The sequence below is a fragment of the Malus sylvestris genome, chromosome 6 (genome assembly GCF_916048215.2).
Source record: "Malus sylvestris chromosome 6, drMalSylv7.2, whole genome shotgun sequence".
In the NCBI taxonomy this organism is placed as follows: Eukaryota; Viridiplantae; Streptophyta; class Magnoliopsida; order Rosales; family Rosaceae; genus Malus; species Malus sylvestris.
In genome coordinates, this window is record NC_062265.1 from 31,903,329 (window position 1) to 31,921,051 (window position 17,723).

At 37.5% G+C, this 17,723-nt stretch overlaps 2 protein-coding genes and 1 long non-coding RNA gene across 6 annotated transcripts; all 3 read right to left on the reverse strand.

Annotated features, from left to right (window-relative positions):
• Positions 1 to 1,639: 1,639 nt before the first annotated feature.
• On the reverse strand, positions 1,640 to 6,553 carry LOC126626306 (diacylglycerol kinase 1-like). 3 transcript variants are annotated; one of them, XM_050295590.1, is made up of 8 exons: positions 6,387 to 6,553; positions 4,548 to 5,750; positions 3,760 to 4,126; positions 3,099 to 3,175; positions 2,657 to 2,776; positions 2,340 to 2,504; positions 2,039 to 2,176; positions 1,640 to 1,929 (listed from the first exon to the last, which is right to left on the reverse strand). In XM_050295590.1, exons 2-8 carry the CDS (start codon positions 5,703 to 5,705, stop codon positions 1,780 to 1,782), a joined length of 2,175 nt encoding a protein of 724 aa, XP_050151547.1. In that variant the 5' UTR covers positions 5,706 to 5,750; positions 6,387 to 6,553; the 3' UTR covers positions 1,640 to 1,779. The 3 variants fall into 3 exon arrangements, with proteins under 3 accessions (XP_050151547.1, XP_050151546.1, XP_050151548.1); XM_050295589.1 differs by having other exon boundaries at positions 4,548 to 5,754; positions 6,387 to 6,552; XM_050295591.1 differs by having other exon boundaries at positions 4,548 to 5,211; positions 6,387 to 6,551.
• Positions 6,554 to 7,875: 1,322 nt separating this feature from the next.
• Positions 7,876 to 9,709, reverse strand: LOC126626317 (40S ribosomal protein S19-3-like). Its single transcript, XM_050295608.1, has 4 exons — positions 9,504 to 9,709; positions 8,529 to 8,619; positions 8,231 to 8,414; positions 7,876 to 8,133 (listed from the first exon to the last, which is right to left on the reverse strand). The coding sequence occupies exons 1-4, from the start codon at positions 9,585 to 9,587 to the stop codon at positions 8,061 to 8,063; spliced, it is 432 nt and encodes a 143-aa protein (XP_050151565.1). The 5' UTR covers positions 9,588 to 9,709; the 3' UTR covers positions 7,876 to 8,060.
• A 2,877-nt stretch (positions 9,710 to 12,586) lies between these two features.
• Positions 12,587 to 14,519, reverse strand: LOC126626862 (uncharacterized). 2 transcript variants are annotated; one of them, XR_007624794.1, is made up of 5 exons: positions 14,410 to 14,519; positions 13,824 to 13,945; positions 13,568 to 13,696; positions 12,945 to 13,122; positions 12,587 to 12,738 (listed from the first exon to the last, which is right to left on the reverse strand). It is a non-coding gene; the product is annotated as an uncharacterized LOC126626862 (long non-coding RNA). The 2 variants fall into 2 exon arrangements; XR_007624793.1 differs by having other exon boundaries at positions 13,550 to 13,696.
• Between the last annotated feature and the right edge of the window lie 3,204 nt (positions 14,520 to 17,723).

Here is a 17,723-nt window from a genome sequence, read left to right on the forward strand (position 1 = left end):
AGTCAATACTTGGATATTAGAAGATTAGAGTTGAGTGTGGAATTTACTCCACTAATACAGTTTAAATTAGATTCCTTCAGTTAAGAATATTTTGCTAATTAATCACTTAATTTAAGATTTGGAAGCAAGTAAAGCATGTGCAAACATATGATGAGAAAGAGAGATACCACTTTCCCAACCTCCACACTGTCAAAAACCTTTAAAAAGACAACAAAAAAATACATAATTTGGAGGAAAGCATTTTAGCTTCTCATACATCTTTCTTTATTTTTGGCCATAAGATCAAATAAATTAAACACAGTCAACGGCCCATACTAAAAACGAGTGTATAAGAAGATAAAAAAGATGTGAAAATCACTTCCTAGTTTACACACACACACATACGACATAAAACTATAAATAAAAATAAATAACTTGATGCTTCATGTCTAACACCTTTGATTAATTTTACGCGTTTGACAGTCAGACAGTCATGTGACATTATTAATTTACAAATGGTATAATCTTAGTTGACCTTTGACGGTATAATTGATGTTTATAAACTTATGATCTCAATGTCGAAAAAGAATGTCCATCAGGACGTATAAAACAATGCAAGTCCCCTAGTAACATTCACTTAACCAACGTTACTTACAAGGCAAACTACCCATCCAACCATGAACACTCCCAAAACCTAATATTCAAACCTTAACCCACTTCCTCATACTCTCTCAACTCTCTCAAAAAACATGGGAGAGGCTTCAACGCCTATAGACCTAGCAACTTTCCTGGAAATCCCGGCCGACAAAAAGCCACAAATAGCCACCGCGACACATGCTCACCCCCGCATGATAAGCCCCGTATGGCGGCTGAGCCCGAGTCACAACGGCAGCACGCTATACGACTCATACGAGTTTCAAGCTGTGACTCGCCAACTCAACAAGGCCATGCAAGCTTCAAAAGCTTCTTCGTCTCGTCGTTATATGTACTGCTTCAACTCTCCTATGTACAGACAAGGGTTAAGTCGCATTGTCAAAGTGCGTGCCAAGAAACCGAAGATAAAATTGTGCCCGCCGCGGTTGTCTTGCGTGGCTACCGGGGACCAAAAGCCGAGCGCAAGGCCGGCAGGGGCGGTGACGAAGGGGTTTGTGGCAAGGGCGTGGAGAAAAGTGAAGCAAGGATTTTTGAAGAACAAGCAAAAGAATGAGGATTGATTACTACTACACTGCTTGCAGGTCTCCTCCTGAAGTTATGTGCAGTTTCAATAAGCTTTTGGAGGTTGTAAACTATTTATGTATAGCATTCTAGGCTGACATGAATCTTCTCCGATTAGAACTCCGGCATGACCAAGCCTTTCGTCCTTCAGAGAAGCTGAAGGGGTCAGCCGGTAGCTCTTCCCGGAGCACATTTCTGTTGCAGTTCAGTAGTCGTGCATCCCAACTTCAATCGGGTTTGATCTCCTGGTAATATATGATTTTCTTAATTTCAATGTACTTTCAGTTATGTATAGTACGAGAGACTTCCATCCACCGCTTGGTATCCCACCGCTATATTATTGATTTGAGGCGCCACAGTAACAGTACTAACTTACCAGAGAGTATAGGTGTTGAGTCCTCGTATAGTAGGATACACCGTTGGTCTTTTGGCCGGTGTCGAAAAATTGTAAAATTTCCTATTTCCATTGATGATGAACAAGTTTCATGTACAACAACGCTTCCACAAGAAGCATGCTATTAAAACCACACCAAAAATAAAAAACAAAAAAACAAAAAAAGGAATAAAATTACGTGTGGTGGGTTTTTAAGTCAGCTTCAGCGCCATTTCTTGAAGAAGAGCTCGCTTCTGCACAGCGTTTATCACGTCGTTGGTTTCAGCATTCTCAAGAACATCGGTGATGATGGCGGCTGCGTGACCTAGTGGCTCCTCGGCTGCCCGCCTCAACATGAAGGCCTACGCACGACATAATATGGCAAACTTAGTGAGGGGTTTAGCTACAAATTAGATTGTCATCGGATAAGAAATTTGAGAGAGAGAGAGAGAGAGAGAGAGAGAGAGAGACCTGGCCGTGATGGGATATAGCCAATGTACAAGGTTGTTGAAACCAAGGCTCCCCGTCGACCTGAACAGGCAGTGCAGCAAAGAGCTGTATCTTAATTGACTGGCCCTGTGCCAGCCTTCGAGCACGGGACAGCCCAACCTGTACCGAACAAAACCAGCAGATCAGAAAAATAGCACGCTATCCAAATCTAGCGTTCACGCTAGATATGGAAAACTATGATCCGTTTTTGAATTGAAACTAACTAGCAAGACATCATTCTGATATGTAATATATGCATCACACGTATCGTGAGGTAGAGTACCTGAAGTTTCCCAAGGTGCCATGTTCCAGAAATGCTCACAACCTCAAGCATTTTATCATGCATAGATTGTGGATCAAAATTATCGTAATTTTCGTCTTCATTTTGCCACAGATCTACACCACCCATGTAGCTCCCAATGTTCGCTACAAGTACACCTTCTGCGTCCTGAAAATGCATGCAAAATTGTCAAGCGCCGATAATCTCAAAATTAGTCAATCATAATTATATCCAGACAGCCAAATCTGAAGCAATATGATGATTTCTGAATCAGTAATGATTGTGCTGTGTATTTATGGTTAAAATCTTTCCATACTCACTTCGGGGACCTCTACCTCAACGCCATCCACTTCAACTCGAACTTGCCATGGAAAATCTTCAAATGTTCTATCTATTATACCCTTCGCGCCTTCTCTTGCATAAAGAACTTTATTCATGAACTGCATGTAGATAACAATCTCCATACCTTAAGCAGGACACGTCAAAGTAAAATCTGAATAAAACTACTAACAAACAACTATTACAACAGGAACCGATTTAAAATGTGATGTGATCCACCCAGGGTGTGGTATGATTGTATTTAATTGCTTTCTAATTTATAATTAACGACATGTGATCTCAGACTCGAAGATGCAATATAGCACCATAATACCCCTATTCTTTCTGAACTCACAAGTCTCCATCGGTCTAATGTCTAATATAGCACAAGGGAGTTTGACTCTAAATAATTTGAATTCCATTTTAGTTAAGTATTAATATTACCTGGTTATAAAACTTCTCTGGATTCTCCTCTCGTAGATTATGAATGTCCAAAGCAACCTTAGCATCACACCCAATTCCTGCAAATGAAGCAGGCCAGAGTTGGTGATAAATGGAAAGTCAGGTGAGATCTCATTCAACGTGATGAAAATCTTACACAAAAAGGCTTAGAAGTTAAGCCAGAATACTCAGAACTAACTCATCAACTGACCAAATTGACATTGTTTCATCAGATGGAGTTTTTTGGAATATCAGAGAGTAATCTCGTGCAGCAGAACCATAAGTTTAAGGTTGGGATAAATTTCATAAGTTTTTCTTTTTTCCATACAGAAAATATTCCATTTCACCTCATACATATGATATATAGTGACAGTGAGCTATATACAGACTGAAAGAAAAGATGAAGGTAAAGATGTAAAAGCCAACAAATTGATAACTGGCCCAATACAACAGAGTAAGACTGGGGACCGAGACTTCACAAGCTAATGTGAGCTGAGTATATAGTTTGAGAACTGATCTGAGTTAAAACTCAAGTCAATAACTATGAGACATACAAACAGCACGAGAACAAGAAAGATCAAGCCAAATTCCAGTATTCCATCCAACTACTCTAGGAGTATCTCATTTATAAACCAGATAATAACAAGCTACTATGATTACATACCAAGATAGTTGTTTAAAAACTTTGGCGACTGGAGCTGCTTCCCCTGTTGATTTACAATTGCTACCTTCCAACGATCAAGGATGGTTACTGCAGCATGCTCTATGTGGTGCAAAACTGTGCAAAGGCCTCCTTGTCTCTCCACTGAGCCCAGACCTCCTCCCCATGACAAAACTCTAGCAAGATCATTCCCCGTTCCAGCGGGAAGAATAGCAACTGGAGGAGGAGAAACAAAATTTTGCTCTTCTATGGCATCCAAAACCCAACCAACGGTACCATCTCCCCCACACACAAGAACTCTGAAGTGCTGCACCTTTCTGAACAAATAAAGACCCACCTCTGGTCCCTGTGTTGAGCTCAGCTCAAAAACCTATATGAAACACAAGTACATGCAAGAAATAAACAAAAATTTATGAGATACCACAACTACTAATAACGAACCGGTTGATCAAACTTCATAGACATCAATTGAGGAGACAGCCCTGCATGTAATGTTGATAAAATGTGGCGGTTAGAATATTGCTTTTAGGGCTTCCTATTACATTAAGGGGCTAAACTGGCAGGTATTTTTTTGTTGCTCCCATTAGATCCCATTTGTGTAGTGGTAGTTATTCCCACAAAATTCAAACCTCAAACCTTAGTAAGAACATTACTTAACCCACATAAATAGAAACGAAAAGAAATATTTTTCTTTCCACCATGGTATGCAATAACCTTTCTTGACTCATTCAAATATCAATTGGCAAATAATTGTTTTTTTCCAACTATTCAAGATAGTAGAGAAATCAAACCTGAACAGGGTTGAGAAGAATATTCAAACGTTGTCTCAATGAATTCCCTCGCTGAGCCCCACTCTTCTTGTTGATAAAAACTAACAAGGGTCTTGCATCTGGTGATAAATCAATCAACTTATATCTTTGTTTCATCCGTAAAACCTGAGACTTGTCCTTCTTTTTGTTTGACGTGCTCCTCTTGAAACTGGGCTTAGAATCCAACTTTTTATCTACATCATCATCTTGGTGCTGCAAATCCACATTCACAGTACCATTGCGGTTTTCCTCAACTTCATGAGAACCATTAACAGCTTGAAAAGTATCAGCTGTGCTTTCTGTAGACATATCCCCAGTACTACCACTATTTCCCGTGTCAACAGAGTTTTCATTTCCATGCTTGGACTTCTTGCTCTGGCTCCTAATAGTTGCACGTACTGAAGATGCTATTTCATTGGCTCCATGAGTAATGGTGCTCAAAAAACCACCTGCGGAAGTCTGGTTCAATTCCTTTACATGAAGGGGTGACAGAATCAACCTTCTGAATGGACCTAGATCACAAATATCGCCTGTTTCATTGGACATGCTACTGTGGCAATCAACATGTACCACTGTTTGACACCACAAGCAGCACCATATTGGGGATCCACCAAGAAAAGACCCACTACATGGTTCTTCACAATAGCTGCAAAAAGAAGTTTCATCAGGTAGATCTGCTGCCTCTGTCCAACGGACAGCCCACTGGTGCATCACATACTCAAACCCCATCATGGAAACACACTTGCAATCCTTATGTGCACTAGAAGAGCAGCTCAGATGAGCCACAGCACCACAAATGTTGCAATGGTGACTAAAACTATCTGAAGCTGTCATAGGCCCAAGAGTTTGAGAAGGGCTCATGGATTTTAGGCAAACACAGCAATTCAAGTTCTTTCCACGAGATATAGATTCTAGAACCCAAGTATGAGGAGCTATAGGAACCTTCTGACGTGCCTTCGGGTTTTTCTTTGACCTGGCTATGGCTTTCATCCAACTTAAATTGATATTTCTCCTCCATTGGAAGGCGGAGTAGGCTATGGTAAAAATTCCAACTAGGGCTGCAATAAAGCTAGAGACTATGAAAAGGCGATCGGTTGGATTCTTGTTGTTCCAATAGGGCAAAAACATCTCGTAATCCATCCTCAGTGACTACCTCTTCAAATCTACATAGACGTACCCAGTAAACTGCCTAAAACCCAATTTAATTAGAAATCAAAGTCATAAATCCTCCAACACGATTTTATCATTCAGTAACACTATCAAAACCCTCAAACTCATTCCAACACCCAACTCATCATCCTACTTAATTCATACTTCACAACAGAGAGCGGAACCCGCTTTTCATGGGTGAAAATTAGAATAATTGCTTCAAGCTAGTTCGTAAAAATAAGAAAAATTGTTCAACACATAAAACGATTGTTATTCCAATTTTCCAAATGTTTCCACAAAGCACTTGGTACTTGCTAACATTTGATTGTTCAACACATAATTCTATCATGAAACTAAAACAGAAAAATTGGCAGCTTATTGAAAGAAAAATATACATAAACATCCTAAACATAAATGATAGTCCAGTCAAACCAATAAACTTCCATATTTTCAGACCAAGCAAACAACCCAACCTAACCTCCTAGAACACTTCATTTTCTATTCCAATTTCTCGGCAACCAAACAGAAAATCTAAATACAAAACACAAATCAACATACATACATTCCAATATCTAACTATATACACACACACATTATATACGCACAGAAACATGAAGATTTCAGAAAATGAGGCCTGAAAGGATTGAAACTGGAAAAAGAAAAAGGACTTACAGTGAGGGATGGCGGAGGACGGAGGTGCGATCCGCCGATCTAGCTTTATCCACGGCGGGAGGCAAAGCTTTGGAGAGTGTAGGAATCAGAAGCAAAACCTCGAATCCAAGGAAAAGCAAATGCCAATTCGAATTCGATTTTTTTGTTTTTCTTGAGCGCTAATTAATTAATTTTTGTTTATTTATAGTTTTAAGATTATGAGGTGAAGTGGTCGGCTGGTGTAGTGTAGATGGCGCGTAAGCTACGTGGCGGACGCAGAGGGCATGACGTGGGGCACTTTTTGTGGGACCCGGGACCTCCGTTCGCCCTGGCTGTTCGATTACTTGACTCTTCGGGCTCCGGTCTTTTTCGGGCCGACAACATGGTGTAAACTTTTTATTTTTTTCAGCAAAAATATAGAAATAATTAGGATTAAACTACCGACCTAAATTAGGATTAAACTTTAAATTTGATTTTAGTTACTCATGAAATTTGATTGTTTCACGAATTCCAAAATTTTTAGACACTTTAATCGACATCAAAGATATTTTGGGAGAATACGCTTCTTTTAAAAACGTTTATATGCCCAAAAGCAGTTTCACAATAAGCTCTCGAATAAAAAAAATATTTCTGCTCAAAAGCAGTTTTACAGTAAGCTTTTATATTTGGAGTATAACGAAATGATATTTTAGAGGAATACGCTTATCTAAAAAACACTTCTGCTCATGAGCAGTTTCCAGTAAGCTCTTATATTTAGAGTATAACGAAATTTTTAGGAAGAATTTCAGGTGCTTATATTTGGATTACATTCAATATTCTTAGAAAAACACTTGAACTGCTTCATGTAAAAAACACAAGACGAATATTTCTTTCAAGAAGCATTTCAGGTGTTTCTTCAACACAGAATCACTTTTTTTTTTTTTTTTTGCAAACATTATTAGGACTGCTTGTACTGATTTGAAAGTGTTATTTTCAAAGCAATTCCAATGTTTAAAAATGCTTTTAAAATAGTACCAAAACTTTTAAGAAGCAGCACACAAGTGCTTCTTTCAAGAAAGACTGAAAGTGCATTTTGAAGAAGCACTTTCATTCTTACTAAAAATTTCAATATACTTCTAATAGAAGCGCTTTTACTAGAAATGCTTATGAGCAAAAGTGTTCTAAAATAGACGCTCCAAACAAAACTTCCCATTTCAATTTCCAAGTCGCTTATTAAGTAAAAGACACTTCCAATAAAAGCACTTCTTAGCAAAAGCACTTTATAGAGATGCATCTCCAAACTGTGTAGGTGAGTAGGAAGGGTTCATGTAACAAAACTTAAAATTGAGAAAGCCAATTTCAACATAAAGGTCGTACCCAGTGCACAAGGCTCCCACTTTACGCAGGGTCTGGGAGAGGTGAATGTCGGCTAGCCTTACCCCCATTTATGGAGAGGCTGCTCCCAAGTCTCGAACCTGAGACCTACCGCTCATGGACGAAGGCACTTGCCATCGCACCAAGTGCGACCTCTAGAAAGCCAATTTCAACATAGCACTTCAAAATTAAACCGACTAACAAAGGAAGCGATGTTCATGATCATAAAAGTGCCAGGACACAACACATCAAAATCCTTCCTATATCTACTCATTCAAGCAAAACTGTAAAAAGTTCTCTAACTTGTTTTGCATCCATAATCAAGACTTTCACGTAACCCGCTTAGATTGCGACAGCGATCCGTCCAGCAACTTGGTCGAGATCCCTCTGGCCATTAGATGAGATTTTCCTTCCACTAAAACACAGGAATACAAGTAGTTTAGTTGCCAAAAACTTCAATTCATGTTGTCGTTTGTCATAATGAAACCAAGGGTTATGTGAAAGGAACTCACCCTTTGGCGTCAACGTCAATGATGTTTATCCTCTGCAATTGTTGAAGGATGTGACGAGCAATAGCGCCACTGCTTTTACAGAAATGAGGCGGGCGACTGCCGTTCCTCTTGCTTCCTCCATAAATCCTACGGAAGGCACCTACACCAAGACCACCCCTCAAGTAGATTTTCCTTGCCATGGATGCTGCAAAGATAATTAAATTCGGATTAAGCTACACACAGTCAACAGTTTTATCACACCAAAACTAGTGGAAGGTTTTGTGCATACGTGGAGAAAGGGATAGAGAATTCCACATACCAGATCTGATGTAGTACCAATCAGGGTCGTATGGTGCAAGCTCCTTGAATGTAGCGGTCTTCACAATGTCGGTCCAGTCAGGAAGCTCAATCTATCAGGCGATACAAAACAAAATGAGAAGAGACTCCTCATTGAAAAGGGGCAACAAAGTAAACCTACTAGCGAGTGAAGAGATATCATATACAAAAAATCATCAAACAAAGTAAACCTGCTGGCAATTACGTTTCTACCTTCAAGGATATCACGTGACTATAAGAACTTCCGTTTTTGTTTTCAGAAATGGAAAAAAAAAACGAAACACCAGCTAAATAAGATTTTTTTTTGCAACAAAACTAAAGAACTTGAGCCAGAGCGAGCGCAAGATATAACGTCTAGCATCCATTACTGATGGCCGCAACTAAAGGGGCTACGTAAGGATAGTTTACGCACATTGTATGCAATTTTTGTTCACTCGAAGAAACTGAGAAACAGAAACAACTATAACATGCTTAATTGCTAGCAAGCCTTTCAAAGACCAAAACAACACAAATATAAAAGCAATTTCAGAGGCTCTACTATGTTTCCATAAAGCACCGCTCGATAGCGAAGATGACATATATCGAATTCGATGTTAATCAAAGCATTTTAGTTCAACAGTTTCGTGTTCCCCTTACAAGCCAAAATTCAGTTTCCTCTATTCATATCACACACAAATTGACCGATACATGAGATCCAACAAACTCCACAACAAACGCAGCCCCCTATTTTTTAACAAATTACACTTATTTCAGTATACAAACAGTAACAAATTCGAATGCTGCAGAACCAAAATCCAAACCTCATGTTCCGATTATCTAAGCTTGCAATCTATGAATCTCACAAGTATATCGATCCTACAATATATATAAACACACACACACACACACACATATATACATAAATATATATATATATATATAGAGAGAGAGAGAGAGAGAGAGAGAGAGAGAGACTGACTCGGCCGGAGCGCTTCAGGTGAGCGGCGTAGGCCTTGACGAATTCATGGGGGGACACGTCCTTCACTGTTCTCGCCGCCTCCATCTTCCGATTACGTAAATCTCTGCTTCACCTTCTCCTTCTGCTGCTGGCTGCTGCGGCGGAGCACGTCCGAGTCTTCCTCTGGCTTGTGCGTATGAGAGGAGTGCCACCAGGGTTTGGGATTAGGGTTTTATGTGGTTCCGCTGTTGAAGCATACTAATCCCAATTGGAAAGTACAGTTTTAGCCCCAACCCCGTTCGTTTTTTTTTTTCTTTTTTTTTTGGTTGTTGAATACATCGATATTTTTACACTAAGGAAAAGGGAAGTTCGACTAAGCCACACAATGGGCAACCTAATTTGGTATCGAATTCACCATCCATGAAATTAGAATATAACACCTCCCACTTCCAAATGAAGAGAAATATCATCAAACCGTAGTGCTGAATACCGTTATTTTTTCTTAGAATCTTAGATTGGGCTTCTTTCACATTGTCCATATTTGAGCCCAACTAAATCAGTTTTGGGTTTTTGGTACTACGGTAGGCTCAAGCCCAAGTATTGTGGGTCAAAAACATAGGCTTACATATTATCGAGGTTTTTTTTATCACCTATCTTTGAATTTGATATTAAGATTTGAGATTATAGTATTAATTTATTTTTCAACATAATATCCAATTTAATGGAGAGTGACCTTGCATTCATTCATCACCTAGTGACTAAAAGAACATTTTTGTAAGGATGGTGCTATTTGTACATCTTTTTTTACCCTTCCACTTACCCCATGTTAATTTATATCATTTAATCTTCTTCAATTCATCAATCCGACGAGCAAAAATTAAGAAAAGTGTGTGGGAGGTGAAAAGAAGTGTATGGACAGCTCTACCCTGTAATTATACTAGCGTCCTTAAAATTATAATCAAATCTCATATTGGCCTATGAAGTCATGAATCATATGGACTTATTTGGAAGTGCTTTTAAAATGACTAAAAGTGTTTTTAGATAAAATGATTTGGGTTTCAAAAACAGTTAAATTGTTTCTTACAAGAAGCACCAGTTATGTGCTTCCAACTAGTTCTTCTTGCAAGAAGCACTTCAAGTGTTTTTTTTTCATAATTCACGTGCATTTTTACGAATGATTGGTTCCAAAAATATTTTCATCAAAAGCATTTTTTGCCATTTTAAAACTACATCCAAACATTGTTTGTTACCAACTCAACCTCGACACGGTTATATTGGGTCAACCAAATGAAAAGGACGGCCTTGCCATTTAGCCCCAACACTAGCGGAGACACATTAAGGGCTACCCAAGGCTGTAGCCCAGGTAGCTTTCGATAAAAAATAAAATTTTACATGTAATTTTTACTGATTTCGAATCTAGTCCATCATATATTTAGTTACTGATTCGAATTCTCTCGGTTCAATTATATAATACAGTTTACAAACCATTTTTTTTCTCACATCTTTTTTCTCATCTCTTCTTGTACATGTACAAATTTGAATTTGTTTGAATAACGAAAATTCTTAGCTCACCTTGTGAAAATTTTCTTAAGTTAGTTGATAATGTGAAAAATGCAGTATCAAGTTTCTTTTTTTATAAAATTTTAATCTTTAACCTAGCCCACCCGATGAAAAATTTCTAACTCCGCCATTGAACTCCAAGCGCTAATCGAATAATACAAGTTATCTGTACGGGGGACTTAACTATATAAGAACGTTTGTTAAAAAAATTTAATTAATTAATTAAAAAAAAAAAACTTATCAGGTAAAAATGTGATGGAATAAGAAGAAACACGCTTAAGAAAAATATGTATTCAAATTTTGAAAGCTTCTGCTTGGTTGTGTATTGGTAGGATTTCATTTTTCCTGGGTTAAGAATGTACGTATAACAAAGACTTGATTGACTAGGTCTCTTTTCTCAAGATATATCCATCCCACTGAAAAATAAAGTCAAAAACTAAACACCACTTTAAGCTCAAAAGCTTCCAAGTATATGCGTATTGAGATCATCTTCGAATCTCAAATTCCGAAGCTGATGGACTTAGAATTTGGAACATTCAATTTAAATCATGCGGTCCTCATTAACCTAATTTCACTTGCTCACCTCACATAAAAAATCACACCCTCATTTCTCTCTCTTAAATGATCCGGATTATTGAGTCCGTCTACCCTGGATTTTGAGATTCGGAGATGAGACACAAGAAAATGACAACAAAATTAAGAGAAAAAAAGGTGTATTTGGTTATGTCTTTGTAATCAAAGTTATACTAGGATTCAATTACCTTCACTAGCTCCAAACCTGCCACCTACACAAGCTACTATCTCTCTAGCTATATATATGCATCATTCCAGCTTAAACTTACTTGAGTTCTCTGTGCCACCACAACCTCCGAGATCATTTCTTCCAAGCTAGATCACAGATTATTTGATCCGTCGTCGGCTAATCGGACTCGGAAATGATCATCAACTCAGACTAGCTGCCGGTCGGCTTTAGGTTTATGCCAACGGATGAAGAGTTGGTCACTCATTATCTAATGAACAAGGTATTTCATCGGCCTGTACCAGCTGCACAGGAAATTCGAGAGGTCGATGCGGCTGGATTCTTGGATTCTATGGCGGACATCCTAAGAATCTAGGTATATATACTTGTGATGGTTTATATTTGGTTCTTTTAGAACAAATATTTTCGTATGGTTAATTTGTTTGCTCAGTGTCTATACATGATGTATGTATATATGCATGGCATAATTAACACTCTAAAATCTGTTATAAAATCTGTTATATGATCCGATCAGATCCATGAGTTATATGATGATCGATCGATTGTTCCAGGTAAAATTTGATTATATACAACAATAACAATAAAGAATCCTAGAGCGCCTTTATGCTCGGTTTTGCCTCAAGTCTTTAGTTAGCTTCAAGTACTCAATGTCTTTTAGAGTCTACTAGCAACTAATGCCCGCGCGTTGCTGCGGGATTACAAATTGATCTTATAGCAGTGTATAAATTTGAGTTAGTATCAGTGTAACATTAATTAATCTAAATAAAATTACCATAGTAAAGGAAAGAATTTTATTTGCTATAGAAAAATTATAGTTTTGATACCTTACAAAGGTAATTTGTTTTAAAAGATTGAAAGCCAGCGGTTTTCAATCTTGAAATTCCACAGCATCCTTTGAAAAATAGCGACCATGATCGGATAGAACTATTGTACCACCTACAGGAAAGAGAAAACAATGAGTTAATGAGATATTCTTATACACAAAAAGAAAACACTTGACGCTCAATGAACAAAATATTCAAACATGGAAAACACATCATGAGGGATAATCTATCATTTTTGGCCAAGTGAGGAATGATATCTTGAGTATCGAGAGAGAAGATTTTAGAGACAAAGTGAGGACAGAAGAGAGGGGGGAGCACCTTGGGCAAGGAGGCGGTTGATAGCTTTGTTGGAGGAGTCAGTCCAATTTTTGACAATCTCCTTCAAGCTTGCACCAACAATTAAAAACAGACAAACACAACATGATTGCAGAACGGAATTAGAAACGATCTAATTTTGGGAAAACCTGTGGCTCGAACGCACGTCCAATGACAATTGCTGCTTGAGTTTAGTAACATTAGTTAAATACAATACAATGTTTGCTTGCATAATCATGTTTAGTGATGCATTGGAATGCTCTCGAGGAAACAACTAAAGAAAATATGTAACTTAGTATTCGATAATGCACATTATAACTCATTTTTATGCAGAAATCAAGGTCCCATTTGATAACCATTCTGTTTTTGTCAACTTAAGTTTACTTCTCAAAACGTAACAGAATGCAAGGTTCTCAACTCAAACACACTTAACATCTGCAGGTGTAAGAGTAGCACTATAATGTAACAAAAGACTTCACACTACTCAAAAGATTGCTGTTGAAGAATCCATGTTCTAATTAGCACTAATCACGACACGAATACACTAAAGTCAAAACTTAAGTAAAAAACGATGGAAAACAGATGCATAATGACAGGGAGACACGTACCTAAAAAGCAATCAAGACCTTTAACTCTTTGTTCATAAGCAGCTTGGTAAAACATCATTAAAGCTGTAGCCTCTCCGTATAAAGCGTCAAAAGGATTGGGATACAACAGAAGTTGTGGCAACAACACTTCAAATACGTTTGCAAGATCTGGAAACACAGGCAGATGTAAGAGAATAAAACTTGGATTTCGCTACTTTCCCCATGCTTATAAGAGAATTTATTGTCCATTAGGTCTTACTGGGTACAAATAACGATAAACCGACTACAATACTACCTGCACAAATACAGTTCTGTTCCAACACGGATTCCTCAGACGATGCGGCTGTTGCAGATCAAGTTCAATCTTGATTGTTTTGTATTTAGTTCACATGCTGCTATTTATTTGTAATCCTACTTCTACACGTATATCAATTGTAATTAGAGCAATGACCAAACAACAAATTCCATTAAAAAAAAAAAAAAAACTAACCAAAAATATCAAATCATAAATCTCAGAAAGCCCAATGCACAAAATTGCAGAAATAGGGAGGGAATCATAATCAAAACAAACGATACAAACACACACAGAGAAAATATATACTTTTATGTACTTAGCTACTGTACAAACCGCTCATTCAATTGCCTTATTCCCTTTTCCCCTACTAAATAAAAAAGAGGTCAGTGAATCAATACAAATATTCATTGAAATAAAAAAAATTTAAAAAAATCCAAGATTTTCCTCAAGCAATATCCCAGAATTTAAATTCACGCTATATCCATTCCCTAATTCTCTTAATTGTAGGCAACCCAGAAACAAAAAAAAATGAAAAACTGATTCTCAGTATCCAAACAGCTCAAAACCCAGAACCCAAAAAAAAAACCTTTGCGGGTTTGGAGCTCTTTTCTTATAATTGTTACAGTATTGGTGTTGCGCCTCAATTCGTGGTGTTTCCGTCAGTATCAATCGAAGTTGGGACTGCTGGTTTGGGTGAGGAAGAGGAGGAGGATGAGGAGGAGGATCCAAGCCTACAAACAGAATCACAAAAAGCAAACATAAACACAAAACCCATCTGCAAATCTAAAACCCAAAAGAAAAATTAAAACACCCACACTGAGAAAGCTACCAGGAAACGCCAACGTTTCTGGGTAACAAATTGAATCGGATCTAATTGCACCGTTGTCGATAATTCCTGAGAGAAAGATGGAAGGTTGGAGGGCGAGAAAATTCGCCGTTTTGGAGACACGACGCTAGAGTTGAGAATAGCAGAACTGAGAACGGCGAGAGAGAGAGACGCGAAAGCAGGTCCATCGATGATCGACGCGTGGGAAAAATGAAAACGGAAGGGAAAAAGGGAGAAGAAAAGTGGAGGAGCAGGCGTTGCACAGCGATGGTCGACACGTGCATCCAATGGGGAAAAACGTAATCTCACTGTGCAAAGCAGGTCACAAAGGAGGAAACCAAGGAGAAACCCAGGGGCAAAATGGTCAGCACACTGGTCATCCACAGTGCCCCGGGGGACTGAGTTTTAGTATATAAAGATTTCTAAGTCTTCCATGTCTTTTTCATGTTGCTTGGAGGAGCAGATTTTTTGGTACTCAATGTCTTTTAGAGTCTATTTCTAAGTCTTCCATGTCTTTTTCAGAATTGGATGGCAATTGCTTAATGGGCGAGGGCCAAATTGTTCCTTGAGAAGCAGAACTCGGCGTCGCACTTCTATCCCGCCTTATACATGGGGAACTGCATTTATTAAATGATTAGATGATGACAAATTGGGATTGGTTTGCTTGCTGATAAATTCTAGGGTTTTGATTTTTTTACGAAATTGGAGATTTGGGGATGAGGAGAGCCTGGACAAATTAGCCACCTTCTCCTTTCTTATTATGCAAATATAGATTCACGTTCCGATCGCCGTCGAACTTCTGTATCTAGTTTTAGTCACGATTGATGTTGATAGGAAAATGGGGAAGCAGAGGAAGATAGACAAATGGGAAGCACAGGAAAATGATGCCCAAGTCCCCTTCCCTCGTTGATGCAACCGTCTTCCACTCCCACACTGATCCTGCCCAAGCACCATGTTCTTGCTAGGACTCATTAGCAATGCCACACCACTGCTACCATCTGCAAGCGATGAATGAATATTGGATTGAAGTAATTTTATAGTTCGAGACAGAGTTTGTGACATGTGCATAAGATGACGGGAAGAAGAAGAGACAACCAAGAAAGTTTCAGTGTTCATCAGCCCAAGACACAAGAACTCAAAAAATGGAACTTTAACGAAAAGCTCCGGTACTGTTCACTTTAACGAAAAATTACATTTTTACACTAAAAAGTCAATCATGGAACTATTTACTTTACCTTTTATTTTGTCCTTATCGTTTAAAACTCAAAGTTTTCAAGTCATTTTTATTAGTTTTCCTTTAAAAAAAATCATGTTAATTTAATTTTTAAAATTTAATAGTAATTTGATTTTTAAATTGGTTATTGATGAAGGTGTGTTTTTTATTTGGGTTGTGAGACTGTGGAAGTCTAGTTGGAAATAGAGTGGGACCCTATGTAGGCAATTAAGAATCGGCGGAAAATGAGACAGATGTATGAATCGGGAAAAGGATTCTCGTCGGATCTTTTTTCTGGGAATTATAAGGATCTCGTGATCACGACCGTTTATCGTACATTGTGCAGTCAATTTTCGTTATGTACTATTTATATTTAATTTTAAATTTTAAAATTTAAAATGATTTCTGACTGCACGATGGACGGTCCCGATCACGAGATCCCTATGATCCCCAGGAAAAGGATCCAACGATGATTTGATCTTTTTCCATGAAATTGTAACTAAATATAAGGTTGTGTGTGGAATTGAAATGTTTAAACATGTTGTATGAGATTGTTATTGCACTGGAAGTAAAATGTAATTTACCCAAAAAATTTCATACACCAAAATGAAATTAAAAACAAACAATTAGAGAAATACTAATTATTTTTTTAAACCACCAAAAAGGACATCACATTTATTTTTAGATTTTTTTTAGTTGAGAAACCGTCACAACAAATATAAGGAAATATAAAGAGCGCATGATTACGTCATAAGCCAAACAAGAGTTATTGAAAACATATTTGTCAAGATGTATAAACTCAACGTTTGCATCTAAAACCAAAAGCTTCTGAGTTCTCACCGATTAGGTAGGTTTCTCTGGTCGGAAGAGTTATTGAAAACCTGCATATGTCAAAAAAGTAAAGATTATTTTATTAGAACTTGATGGAATAAAAAAAATTCATTAAGTGTAAGATAGTATTCTCACGGTGGGCTTTGGTTTGTATTATAATTTATTTTTTTTAGTTTCCTCCAATATCTTAACATAAATATAATAGCAAGTGAACTGAAATTTTTTATATTGTATATGACATTATTGTCTAAATTTTTTTCAATAATTTAATTGATAAAAACTTAGACATGATGTATTTTTCATCTGACCCAACATTTGATGAGATAAAAGGTTGAAATAACATACCATATTGATTTTCAATGTTATAGGATAGAAATGTACACAAATTCATGATTTTAGCATTGAAAATTGGAGATGGACATTTCATGGACCACTAGTCATAAAATATTCATTCAAAAAGCACTTCATGCATTAACTAATAACTACACATAAAAAAGTGGTTGAGAATGAATTTCAGGCACGTATTCTACGCGACATGTTCTGGAATCAATTCCTATCGCATGTGATTCACATGATGATGGTTAAAGGGAGGCTGAAATGCCTATGTGAATCTTCTTGACTCTCAGAAAAGTGGACTGTCGTGATGAAGTCACCAACTAATTCTATTATTAAAATAAAAATAATAATAACAACTACACTACACATAAAGAAAAATTAAAAAACATGTGCATGCACTTGATTTTTTCTTTGTAGAACCCTAATGATAATAAAAATATTGAATATTTTCTTTTTTACCAAAACCAAAAGATAAAAAAAAAAAGATTGAATGAGTGAAGAGAGTCTTCTACCTATGAAGGGACATTGAAATTACGAGGAACACACTATGTTATGGTGAAATCGCACATAACCACGATAATCAACCATGCTCTTTTGACTAACGTCACCAGTACACCATTGCGGAACCGTTTCGTGCCAATAATATAAGAATACGTGTTAATTTTTCTCTGCATGTCCTTATATTATTGGCACG